This window comes from Salvelinus alpinus, chromosome 3, assembly GCF_045679555.1.
Source record: "Salvelinus alpinus chromosome 3, SLU_Salpinus.1, whole genome shotgun sequence".
Lineage (NCBI taxonomy): Eukaryota > Metazoa > Chordata > Actinopteri > Salmoniformes > Salmonidae > Salvelinus > Salvelinus alpinus.
Genome location: NC_092088.1, coordinates 80,009,335 through 80,023,494, shown reverse-complemented (window position 1 = coordinate 80,023,494; position 14,160 = coordinate 80,009,335). Strand labels below are relative to the sequence as shown.

Below are 14,160 nucleotides of genomic sequence, written 5' to 3'. Positions count from 1 at the left end.
GCCCTTGCACTCCTTCTAAACAACACAATTTTTAGAAACTTTGGCAAACGGTAAAGTCTACTAAACTTATTCCAGTCTGTTCGTAACAGATTTTAGTTTTGGGAACAGAAAACTGTATTGAGATCCAATGTTTCATCGATGAGAAAATGTGTAGAATGTTGGCCAAAATCCATCTCGATCCATCTTCTCCCACTGCCAGCCACTGGGCTTCCATATTTGGTGTTGAGTGGAAATGCCAACCGGATGCTTCAGATTTCTCCTCTGGTGAAACATCTGGCTCATTGTTCTATCTGTGGCTGTATGATTTGATATAGGGAGGAGGTAATCACAAAAAGTAAGAGGTGATGTTCCGGTTGTTCCTTAGCAACAAGCCTTGATTGCTATAGGCTACCCTGCTGCGCTGTTTCTGTGGTTATACTAGGTTACCATTAATTTCCTAAAATCAAACTGCATTTTGAGAGATAATCAAAACTAACCAATGTTTTGTAAACAGGCTCACCATACCATAGTGTGTTACTGCTCTATATCCACACAATCAAAATGTTTTCAAATCAAATCACATTTTATTGGTCACATACACATATTTAGCAGATGTTATTGTGGGTGTAGCGAAATGCTTGTGTTCCTAGCTCCAACAGTGCAGTACTATCCAGCAATTCACAACAATACACACAAATATAAAAGTAAAATAATCAAATTGAGAAATATATAAATATAAGAATGAGCGATGTCGGAGTGGCATTGACTAAAATACAGTAGAATAGAATACAGTATATACATATGAGATGAGTAAAGCAGTATGTAAACATTATTCAAGTGACTAGTGTTCCATTATTAAAGTAACCAGTGATTCCATGTCTATGTATATAGAGCAGCAGTCTCTAAGGTGCAGGGTTGAGTAACCGGGTGATAGCCGGTTAGGGGACAACATAAATTGCACTAGTGTGGCTCTGAGTTCGGAGCTATTGTGAAAAGGCTTGTTTATGTCTGCTCTATGTCAACTGTCACTATGCATGTGCGTTAGGCCTTACAACATGCCATGCTCAAAAGCCATGTGCAGAGCCGGCCCTAGCCTTTTGGGGGCCCTAAGCAAGATTTGGTTGCTGGACACCCCCCCCCCCCACCTCAGTCAAAACATTTTGGTGGCCCACCTCTTGACGGCGGAGATAAAATGTAAGACATTTTGCCATGGGGAGTGGAGAAAATGTAGCAGTTTTAAAGCAAGCTTTCTGCTATTATACACATTTTGCCACAACTTATGCCATGTTAATGATATCTGAGTGAGAGTAACTATCAAAATCAACAGGGGCCCCCGGGAGGTCAGGGCACCTGCCCTGCGTGCCCGGTTGGTATTCGGCCATGATTACTACACGTTTAGATAGCTGGCTAGACTCATTTACCAATCTAAAAATTGTTAGCTGACATGCTAATTAAGTGACTGTCAGTGACTGACATAAGAGAAAAACTGCTGATGCACAACCACATTTTGAAATTGCACCTTGTGCATTCTACTATTGTAACAATCAACAGTAAGTTGGGACCCCGACATAAGCTTATGTCGCTTATGCCTGCAGCCATGTGTCAACAGTGAATATCCAAAAGTATTTGCAAATCCGTTCCACTAGACATCATCTGCTGAATAATGAGAAAAGACAGCTGGCTGCGCAGGGATATCTGCTCTATTTGATTGGAGGTAACTGCCACTGGTGGGATCATGTTTGCCAGTCGAGCGGACCATCACACTCAGTAATTTGCAGAGGCAGTTACTATGAGGCAGCGGAAGTGTTTTAGTGTTAAGCTGCTGTCTGTCTTAATCGATGCTGTGATGGCTGTGCTCCCTCTTTCATAGCGAACTAGTTTCCACTGACTAGAGGCAGACAGCGCTGTTGCAGGAGGCGTCCTGTGCCATTGCTCCCTGCTACACACTTTTCTGCTGGGCAGCAGGTAGCCCAGCGGTTAAGAGCGTTGGGCCAGTAACTAAAAGGTTGCTGGTTTGAATCCCCGAGTTGACTATATAAAACATATGTTGTGCCCTTGAGCAAGGCACTTAACCCTGGTTGCTCTGGATAAGAGTGTCTGCTAAATGACAAAAATTAAACATGTTGGGCGGAAGACTTCTCCTCCAATACACTACGGCCAAAGTCTGGGGGAACAGGTTGTGGTGGTGGCATCAAATGGATTTGTCCCCCAGCAGATGTTAGAGGTTTGATGGCTATTGAATTTTAAGGGCCTGACTCACCCATAATCACTAACCTCAAATCACAGCAGAGAGAGTCATTTCCAGAGGTGGAAAGAACCTGTTTTTGATGGCATGCAACTGCCATCCTCTCTCCATGCTGCATCAGAGTGTTCATCATGCCTTTGATACATAAGAATAACTCTCCACCTCAAAGAATCTGGAGCCAGACTAAAGAATATCGTGAGATGATTCATCTGTGTATCCCTGATTATGGGGACAATTTCCTTAATGAGGAAGGACCATTCATCCAACTTAAGAGAAAAAAAGGCTTCTGATGCACATTCGCTCTACTTGTAATTGGCTTGTCATCTAAAACCCGGAACAAATCTCTTATTGAAAAAAGGCACTAAAAGCTCATTTAACAGGATTGTGCACAGGGACTATTTCCATTCTGCTGTGTTATAACCGTCAATCGTTTTCTCTTTTCCTGTGAAATGTCTTGTGTGAGAGACAGAATGAGCGTAGTAGAGCATTTAATATGAAGAAGTGAACTCCAACCATAGCTGTCACTGTCGCCCACTACTTCCCTTCTGTTAGTATCCAAGGTCACATATGAGAATAATGAAATCCAAGGTCACATATGAGAATAATGAAATCCAAGGTCACATATGAGAATAATGAAAACCTTAGAGCATGTTGGCATGGCTTTTTGTATACTCTGGGAGATTCATACATGGGTCCAGATAGGGCTGTGGCGGTCACTAAATTTTGTCAGCTGGTGATTATCCAACAACTAACTGTCGGTCTCAAGGTAATTGACTGTTAATCAACATAAACACATTTAGCATCTCCTGGCTTCCACACTGTTGGCTGGCTTCCTGGCTTCCACACTGTAAAAAATATAATAAATCCATGTAATATAGCCTACACCTTCACAATAAATCCATTATTTATTTTAGACCGGTCTAAAGAAGCATGATATGAAGAAAATGTAGTCTATTTCAGAAGAAAAGAATAGCATACTCTGAGTTGTCCTGATGTGGCTATGACAAATGGCTGTGGACTACACTAGTTCATTTAGTAGACAAGATTTCCTTAGAATTACGTGGCATTATTTTATAGTATGAAGAATACAATTGAACATAGCTGAATAAAATATAAATATTTTCTCCAAACGATTTGAGAGAGTGCGCACATGCGGCTATTCTGTGTTGAGCGGTTAACAAAGAAATAGTTTCTCCTATATGCTTAATTTAGAGTTATTAATGTAACTTTAGTTGTTCTGCAGACATTGGGCTGATCTTTAATACATTGTAAGGCTGCATGATGCGACTCTAATGATGATTTGAAAAAAGTTGCTTGAAAGGCATGAGGTCTGCTTTGTTTTTTGCGCAGGCTGTACACACTTTATCAGTCTCTCATTCACAATTTGACAAGCACTTGATAATGCCTCGATTTTCACTGCGGCATCCCCTTTGTGGCCATAATGCACCCCCCAAAAATCCATGCCTTTTGTGGCCGTTGGGCCCTTGGCCCTGATTGCTGCGTTGTGCCCTTCTACCTGAGTGCTGCGCGCCCCTAAGCCCCTCTCACTCACATGGCTCTCCATCACATGATTGGGTCTTTCTCACAGGCTACAAGGGAAGACAGACACATCTGGGACGCAACTGCGCGCGTCCTTATCCAATTCCGAGGTGCATATTGAAGTTATTGGAAGAACTGTCCACATTTACTTTTCATCAGCCAACAAGATGCGGTGGCCTAACGAACAGCAAAAGCACTAGCCTATGTCAATCTACTATCCCCCATAGTACAAGTAAAGTCGTGGCCAATGGTTTTGAGAATGACACAAATATTAATTTCCACAAAGTTTGCTACTTCATTGTCTTAAAATATTTTTGTCAGATGTTACTATGGAATACTGAAGTATAATTACAAGCATTTCATATGTGTCAAAGGCTTTTATTGACAATTACATGAAGTTGATGCAAAGAGTCAATATTTGCATTGTTGACCCTTGTTTTTCAAGACCTCTGCAATCTGCCCAGGCATGCTGTCAATTAACTTCTGGGCCACATCCTGACTGATGGCAGCCCATTCTTGCATAATCAATGCTTGGAATTTGTCAGAATTTGTGGGGTTTTGTTTGTTCACCCGCCTTTTGAGGATTGACCTTAAGGTCTCAATGGGATTAAGGTCTGGGGAGTTTCCTGGCCATGGACCCAAAATATAGATGTTTTGTTCCCAGAGCCACTTAGTTATCACTTTTGCCTTATGGCAAGGTGCTCCATCATGCTGGAAAAGGCATTGTTCGTCACCAAACTGTTCCTGGATGGTTGGGAGAAGTTGCTCTCGGAGGATGTGTTGGTACCATTCTTTATTCGTGGCTGTGTTCTTAGGCAAAATTGTGAGTGAGCCCACTCCCTTGGCTGGGAAGCAACACCACACATGAATGGTCTCAGGATGCTTTGCTGTTGGCATGACACAGGACTGATGGTAGCGCTCACCTTGTCTTCTCCGGACAAGCTTTTTTCCGGATGCCCCAAACAATCGGAGAGGGGATTCATCAGAGAAAATGACTTTACCCCAGCCCTCAGCAGTCCAATCCCTGTACCTTTTGCAGAATATCAGTCTGTCCCTGATGTTTTTCCTGGAGAGAAGTGGCTTCTTTGCTGCCTTCTTGACACTAGGCCATCCTCAAAGTCTTCGCCTCACTGTTTGTGCAGATGCACTCACACCTGCCTGCTGCCATTCCTGAGCAAGCTCTGTACTGGCGGTGCCCCGATTCCGCAGCTGATGCAATAGATCCCAAATTAATACAACCACTTGCATCAAACTTGTTTACGCAATGTGGCTGATGCAACGGATCAGAACATATAGCTTAAAATGTTGATAGTTGATAGCCTAATAGTTTATTTATTTTTCTTTTATTTATTTAAGTTCACATTTACAACTGCGACCTGGCCAAGATAAAGCAAAGCAGTGCGACAAAAACAACAGTTACACATAAACAAACGTACAGTCAATAACACAATAGAAACATCTATGTACCGTGTGTGCAAATGTAGAAGAGTAGGGAGGTAGGGCCTCCCGGGTGGCGCAGTGGTCTAGGGACACCAGAGTCTCTGGGTTCGCGCCCAGGCTCTGTCGCAGCCGGCCGCGACCGAGAGGTCCGTGGGGCGAAGGCACAATTGGCATAGCGTTGTCCGGGTTAGGGAGGGTTTGGCCGGTAGGGATATCCTTGTCTCATCGCGCTCCAGCGACTCCTGTGGCGGGCCGGGCGCAGTGCGCGCTAACCAAGGGGGCCAGGTACACGGTGTTTCCTCCGACACATTGGTGCGGCTGGCTTCCGGGTTGGAGGCGCGCTGTGTTAAGAAGCAGTGCAGCTTGGTTGGGTTGTGCTTCGGAGGACGCATGGCTTTCGACCTTCGTCTCTCCCGAGCCCATACGGGAGTTGTAGCGATGAGACAAGATAGTAATTACTAGCGATTGGATACCACGAAAATTGGGGAGAAAATGGGATAAAATTTAGTAGGGAGGTAGGCAACATGCCATGGAGGCGAAATAATTGCAATTTAGCATTAACACTGGAGTGATAGATGTGCAGATGATGATGTGCAAGTAGAGATACTGGGGTGCAAAAGAGGGTAATTAACAATGTGGATGAGGTAGTCGGGTGTGCTATTTACAGATTGGCTGTGTACAGTGATCAGTAAGCTGCTCTGACAGCTGATGCTTAAAGTTAGAGAGGGAGATATAAGACTCCAGCTTCAGATATTTTTGCAATTCGTTCCAGTCATTGGCAGCAGAGAACTGGAAGGAAAGGCAGCCAAAGGAAGTGTTGGCTTTGGGGGTGACCAGTGAAATATACCTGCTGGAGTGCGTGCTACGGGTGGGTGTTGCTATGGTAACCAGTAAGCTGAGAAGACGGGGCTTTACCTAGCAAAGACGTATAGATGACCTGGAGTCAGTGGGTTTGGTGACGAATATGTAGTGAGGGCCAGCCAACGAGAGCATACAGGTGCAGTGGTGGGTAGTATATGGGGCTTTGGTGACAAAACGGATGGCACTGTGATAGACTACATCCAGTTTTCTGAGTAGAGTGTTGGGGGCTATTTTCTAAATGACATCGCTGAAGTCAAGGATCGGTAGGATGGTCAGTTTTACAAGGGTATGTTTGGCAGCATGAGTGAAGGAGGCTTTGTTGCGAAATAGGAAGCTGTTTCTAGATTTAATTTTGGATTGGAGATGGTTAATGTGAGTCTGGAAGGAGAGTTTACAGTGTAACCAGACACCTAGGTATTTGTAGGGTTCCACATATTCATATACATATACTATGTAGTTGTCCACGTTTGTAGTTGTCCACATATTCATATTCTATTTCTTCACATTATAAGCGCAGCAATGCACACATGGCAGTAGGCTTTAAGCACAAATGTTCCATTAGTTGAAAAATACCATTATCAAAAGTGACAGCAAATGCGATAATGCATGTAATGCTTTTATTATAAAGGTGCATTTTTATGGTGAAAATTATCTCCCCAAACTTGAAACTCGCGCTGCTTATGTATGCCAGTTAGGCTCTAAACCCTTTGTAAAGCGGATTAATGTGCATCATTTTAAGAAGTTATTTGGGCACTTTATTAGTTATGCAAACATTGTTAAAACATATAGGCCTATGGGCTAGACTACATGAGGTGTGCAACTATGATTAGAAAAGTCACAAAGGCAGTTTCTTATGCTGGGCATCATTCACAAGTGACAATATATAATTCACAAGTGATAGGCTAATATTGTCACCCATCAGACTATTCTTGATTTAATCTTGTCTTCACATATACTAAATCATGTAGGTGTGAAATTTGTTTTGTTTTAGAGTAGACCATTATCATGCACCTGTCTCGAAACAGGGGAAGCAGGGAAAAAAATACATGTCATCTATGCACTTAAATAGCAAATGGAGGACACTTTTCTGGTGGTTTATTTTCATGTTAACCAGGTAGGCTATACTCCTGTTTTTAAAGAGAAGCATTGTGCTTAATATTAGGAAAGTTGATAAATATAGTAGGTCTAGCCTATAGAAAGCTGATGGGATCCTCCTCTTTTTAACAGAGGCTATCACTTTGTTTTCTTGTGCAATTGCAAAGAAATGTTGCCCGACATGAGCTCATGGGCACTCATGAAGTGTTTGATTAGATTTTCGAACACTGCGTTGATGTCAGAGTGATTATAGAGTGCCAGTCAATTAGCAAGTTTGGTAGGCTACTAATGACCATCAGCAGCATCAGAGCTTGGAGAAGCCTAATTACCGTGACGGTCACATGGAATTTGACTGCCTTCATGACTCGTTACCGCCAGTGTGGCTGTAATACAGTCACCACAACAGCCCTAGGTCCAGATCCAGATATCCCTTCTGTACAGATCCAGATATCCCTTCTGTCCAGATCCAGATATCCCTTCTGCCCAGATCCAGATATCCCTTCTGCCCAGATCCAGATATCCCTTCTGCCCAGATCCAGATATCCCTTCTGCCCAGATCCAGATATCCCTTCTGCCCAGATCCAGATATCTCTTACAAAGAGAGTACATTGGGAGCCACATTTTCACTTTCTCTCCCTGGAACTGGTAGGCAATCATAATGTTTTGTCTGAGACACTCAACTTCACCTTATCAACAATTCTCCCCTGCTGTGTTTTATGGTGTTGTTATAGACAGACATGTTGTGTTCCAGAATGTGCAATACAAAACACCCTGCCCTTGGCTCCTTCCTGGGCTTTTTCACTGATGACATCAGACCCATCCATCAGACACGGACAATGTTATGCTTAAAGCTCAAGACATCCGGTTCCTTGTGTACATCCATGGCTTACGAATAATGCATGACTCCATGCGCAAACATAGCAGACAAAAAATGAATTATCTTTTAAAATAAAATAGTTCAATTTATTTTGGCATGCATTCTCCAGCCATCTCAATCTTCTGCCAGGATTCAATCCAAGTGCAATGCACTATCGATAAGGCAACTTCCCTCAGATGTTCTCAGAGATTGCATTCAGAGTAAACGCTGCGGATGTCAGCTCAAGAGTAAATTACATTTAAAAGAAAAATGCAGTGCATTTGTTTACAATGTGCCTTTGATTGAATTCTTCATCTTTTCATTGTTTTGATTACTGTGCTATTGTTTTTATTTTGGAGTAGTTTGAGATCAAGTTAACTTTTATTTGTCAATTGTACACGAGGTCCAACTGAAATTTGACTTCCTCTTTATCCCAACCCCTCCAAATGACACACATATAGAGGTTGGAGCAGGGGGCTGTCACCCTGGCGCCCGTTGAGCAGTTGAGGGGGGAGGAGGGGAGGTAAAGTGCCTTCAAGGGTCAAGGGCACAACAGCAGGCAATGGCATCCAGGATTCCCTTCCTGGCAGATTCTTCCCATCAGACCCAGAATTTCAAAATAGCAACCCTCCGGTTGCTGTCTAGCCTCTCTAACCACTAGGCTACCTGCGGCTAATTTGAGATTGTATTTATCTAGAAAATGCCTTGTATCTTAAAGGGATACTTCGGGGTTTTGTCAATGAAGCCCTTTATCAAATTCCCCAGAGTCAGATGAACACGTGGATACCAATTGTTATGTCTCTGCGTGCAGTTTGAAGGAAGTTGCTAACTAGCATTAGCGCAGTGAATGGAAGTCTATGGGAACTATAGCATGCTAGCTGTTCCTGTAGAGTTCCATTCAGTGCGCTGTTCTTTCAGACTTCCAGTCATTGCGCTAACGCTAGTTAGCATTGGCTCGTGAAACGATCTCTATCTTCCTTCCTAACTTCCTTTTGGGGTGGCAGGTAGCCTGGTGGTTAGAGCGTTAGACCAGTAACCGAAAGGTTGCTGGATTGAATCCCCGTGCTGACAAGGTAAAAATCTGTCATTCTGCCCCTGAACAAGGCATAACCCCCAGGCGCCGAAGACGTGGATGTCGATTAAGGCAGCCCGCCGCACCTCTCCAATTCAGAGGGGTTGGGTTTAATGCAGAAGACACATTTCAGTTGAAGGTATTCAGTTGTACAACTGACTAGATATCCCCCTTTTTAATCAGGGCCACGGTACGGTTTAGTAATCTATCTAAACAGTGTCATCAGCGAGATCTTTCCAAAATAAAAAGGATTTGCTGTTATCTGTTCTGAATATCTCATTGACATTAGAAGATAATAAAGAGTTTTGGAAACGAGAAGAAATGAGACAATCCCAGACTGCTAATGTGGCATTGGAAATGAATTAAACATTTTCTCATGAAAAACCAATCTGAATGATGTGGATGAGCATAATTGGATTGTATTTGCTATTCTCAAGCGTTATAGAATATTATTTATATAGCCAATTACACAACCCTTTCTATCTGTTTAAGATATGCCACTCTCTTTCTTTTTGGGCATTATGGGAAGTTCAATAGCAATACGTTATTTACTATCCTTAAATTGCGGAGAGGCAGGAACGACAGTTCAAGCTCTGACACGCTTGAGTTTCCCCCCCACGCATCCAAAAGCTCCGAAACTCTAATTCACATATAAGCGACAGTTCCTTGTAGTCATTCTGCATCTCCACAATGTAAACACACCTTTACTCTCTGTACTACTACAAAGAAATTATTGCAGAATAGTTATACAAGTGAAAATTGTTTCCTTTTAGTTTTATTTGGAATATGCTGAACCTAGAAAGTAACTAAATTAAACCTACAAATGATGCCTCATAATGAAAATTAAGAAACAACAAAAGTGAACAGTACTTAATTTTGCAACAATACGTTCTTTGTGTAACGGAGCACAATAAACTCCATATGATTTTGATTGAAATTATTAAGATCGGGGATGACAACAGATACGGATAAAAAAATCTAGTCTGCTCCGTTGAATTAAACACAATGGACAACACTACTTATGGTATCCCTGGATAATTGGTATAATAAGCCCAACTGTATCATAAGTGCTCTGATATGATATGTAAGAGATCAATGTAGTATCTAATGGGTGGAAATGACATTCATGATCCACTCAACACTGTCTTTATGCTGTTGGAGCTAATCATTTTGATTAACTAGTGTCAGTGCCTGTCATGAGAGGATTTAGGCTGTTCAAATATTTGTTCAAGTAAAAATTCAATTTCCATTACAATGACTGTCTGTTTGTTTAACAATAACGTACTTTAACTTTAGCGCCTATTGATGATAGTATCTTCTGGCCGGGAGAGTTTTTTTAGGATCGTTCTGACTGTTAAAACGTATCGCTTGCGGTACTAGAAGGAACGTATTATTCATATCAGCACAAAATAATAATACTTAAAAAAAAAAAAATACTACACACCTTAATTGGGTTAGTGTTCCTACACGGCCATATCTCCATGTTACATCGCTTGTTTACGGAAGACCGGTGCAAGACATAGGCAGCCACCTGTGCTAATTAGCTATCTAGCGTAGCGTGTTCTCAACACCTGTGTGTAAACTTAACTGGAGAGGAAGTGTAGTTTGTCAACTGGACGATTATTTCTCGCTGATACAGTGCATTTGGAAAGTATTCAGACCCCTTGACTTTTTCCACATTTTGTTACATTACAGCCTTATTCCAAAATGGGTTAAATTAGTTTTTTTCCTAATCTACACAAAAATAACCCATAAGGACAAAGCAAGAACAGGTTTTTAGAAAAAAATGAAATCACATTTACATAAGTATTCAGACCCTTTACTCTGTACTTTGTTGAAGCACCTTTGGCAGCGATTACAGCCTCACGTCTTCTTGAGTATGACTCTACAAGCTTGGAACACCTGTATTTGGGGAGTTTCTCTGATTCTTCTCTGCAGATCCTCTCAAGCTTTGTCAAGTTGGATGGGGAGCATTGCTGCACAGCTATTTTCAGGTCTCTCCAGAGATGTTTGATCTGGTTCAAGTTGGGGCTCTGGCTGGGCCACTCAAGGACATTCAGAGACTTGTCCCGAAGCCACTCTTGAGTTGTCTTGGCTGTGTGCTTAGGGTCGTTGTCCTGTTGGAAGGTGACCTTCTCCCCAGTCTTGAGGTCCTGAGCGCTCTGGAGCAGGTTATCATCAAGGATCTCTCTGTACTTTGCTCCGTTCATCTTTCGCTGACTAGATCCTGACTAGTCTCCCACGTCCTGCCGCTGAAAAACATCCCCACAGCATGATGCTACCACCACCATGCTTCACTGTAGGGATGGTTCAGGTTTCTGCCAGACCTGACACTTGGCATTCAGGCCAAATAGTTCAATATTGGTTTCATCAGACAAAGAATCTTGTTTCTCAAGAGGCTTTAGGTGCGTTTTGGCGCACTCCAGGCGGGCTGTCGTGTGCCTTTTACTGAGGAGTGTCTTCCGTCTGGCCACACTACCATGAAGGCCTGATTTAGTGGAGTGCTGCAGAGATGGTTGTCCTTCTGGAAGGTTCTCCCATCTCCACAGAAGAACTCTGGAACTCTGTCAGAGTGACCATTGGGTTCTTGGTCACCCCCCTGACCAAGGCCCTCCCCCGATTGCTCAGTTTGGCCAGGCAGCCAGCTCTAGGAAGAGTTTTGGTGGTTCCAAACCTCTTGCAAACTTGTTCTTGGGGACCTTCAATGCTGCAGAAATGTTTTGCTACCCTTCCCCAGATCTTTGCCTCGATACAATCCTGTCTCTGAGCTCTACGGACAATTCCTTTGACCTCATGGCTTGGTTTTTGCCACAGGTGGACTCCAATCAAGTTGTAGAAACATCTCAAGGATGATCAATGGAAACAGGATGCACCTGAGCTCAATTTCGAGTCTCATAGCAAAGGGTCTGAATATTTATCTAAATAAGGTATTGATTTTAATTTTTTATCAATTTGCTAAAGTTTCAAAAAACCTGTTTTCGCTTTGTCATTATAGGGTATTGTGTGTAGATTGATGAGGGGAAAAACGTATTTGATCTATTTTTAAGGCTGTCACGTAACAAAATGTGGAAAAGGGAAGGGGTATTTTCCGAATGCACTGTATGAAAGATAAAAGGTATATCAGCAACCGTTTCGCAAGCAATGATTATTGACATTTCTAAACGTTAAAACACACTGTTGGAGGAATTGTAGTTGACACGCAGTCAACCGTGTGCGAAGCTAACCTCTGAAAACCCACAGATAATTAGAAGGGTTTTCGAGAGCTACCCAGTAGGTAACTCTGTAAGAAAGAAAAATTGGATTAGAATTAATTAACAGTAGTGTATGTAGGCCTATGTCAATACACCATCTGTCTGTGTGTTTGTTTGCAATATAAATTCCTTATAAATCCAATATTTTGTAAACCTGTTCTTGGTGGCATGATTTGTCTGAGAAACTGAGACACAGCGATAAGACGTTGCCATGAACAGCAAGGTGAACCGAAGATATTGCTGAGCCTATGGTTTTGAGATGGACAAGCTGCTGTCCAGATTATTTGTCTTCTGATAAGCATCCCCTAATTTGGTCTCTCCATTTTTCTTTCTGTATGTTATCTTTCCAGATACACTAAAATGAAAACCGCCACAAATATCTACATCTTCAACCTGGCCTTGGCTGATGCACTAGCCACCAGTACACTGCCCTTCCAGAGTGTCAACTTCCTGATGGGGACTTGGCCGTTTGGAGACGTTCTGTGCAAGATAGTGATATCAATCGACTACTACAACATGTTCACCAGTATCTTCACATTGACCACCATGAGTATTGACCGTTACATTGCAGTGTGCCACCCCGTCAAGGCCTTAGACTTCCGCACGCCCCGTAACGCAAAGATTGTCAACGTGTGCAACTGGATCCTGTCCTCTGCCATCGGTCTGCCTGTCATGTTCACCGCCTTAACTACTGTAACTGATAATGGCAAGTATGACAGTACGTTTCCCCATGCTGTTTTTCTTTGATCCTCAATTGTAGGCAGCCTATCTATAATGTCAGTGAGTACACCACAGTAGCGAGAGAGTAACACTTATGTTTTACATTTCATTTTATTTCTGTGAAGCGAATGGAATTCGCCAAATTAACACTTTGCTGTTCTACACATGGTCTGGGTCTGAGTCATAGAGAGAAAGTGCCATGTTAGCTATGAAGCGTTTTTTATTATCATGTAATAAGAACACTTTCAGCTCCTTTATTTAGGTTTACGTGTGACATTAACTTTTACATAATGGTGGATTTAAAACTGCAAATCAGAGGCTATATTAAATAATGTTTTGTAAGTGTTCATCCCTAATTGGCCTTAATGTAGGTTTCCAACTCTATTCATCAATATAATGCTTTAAAGCTGCAATATGTAACTTTTGGGGCGACCTAACTAACTTCACAGAAATGTGAGTTATGTGTGTTTAAATGATACCAGGGGTCTGAAACATGTTTTTTTTTTTTGACCCCGTTCCGGTCCGCAATCTGCCAGTTGAGTATGGAGGCTCTACACTATACTTGCTTGTTTTGTCACATAAACTGAAATTAGCAACCAGGAAATTGCAGAGCGATTTCTACATAGTGCATCTTTTAAAGATGACTAATATAACCATAGACTAGCAGCTTCCACCATGTAGACTTTAAAGATGACTCATATAACCATAGACTAGCAGCTTCCACCATGTAGACTTTAAAGATGACTAATATAACCATAGACTAGCAGCTTCCACCATGTAGACTTTAAAGATGACTAATATAACCATAGACTAGCAGCTTCTACCATGTATAATAGTCTTAAAGTCCATGCATCATTTCAGTATAATAGTGGGATGGAAACTTGTCAGAAAAATTAGTGATGCGTCTCCTGAATTAGGTTTTCAAAATGCCTGTAAAAACCATCTTAGCTCTTTTTATTGGTTAGAGGAGAATGGGTGTTATTTGCAGTCTCTTGAAGGAACTCTATCTGAAGTCATCTTGGGGAATAGAAGCATGCTGCAAAAGGTTGTTTAACAAATAGCTGACTATTATGGCTAACATTATGAGCAATGCTTCGGGGCC

General features: G+C 42.1%; 1 protein-coding gene across 3 annotated transcripts in view; it reads left to right on the top strand.

The window, feature by feature from the left end:
- The window catches only part of LOC139571426 (splicing factor 3B subunit 5-like), a 50,537-nt gene that overhangs the window by 6,257 nt on the left and 30,120 nt on the right, over window positions 1-14,160 (top strand). Inside the window, exon 2 of one of the 3 annotated variants that reach the window (XM_071394281.1) lies at window positions 12,689-13,056. The exons of 1 other annotated variant lie outside the window; for it this stretch is intronic. In XM_071394281.1, coding sequence (XP_071250382.1) covers window positions 12,689-13,056 — 368 coding nt within the window. The remainder of the gene's footprint in view (window positions 1-12,688; window positions 13,057-14,160) is intronic. One more of the 3 variants, XM_071394282.1, reaches the window with a different exon arrangement.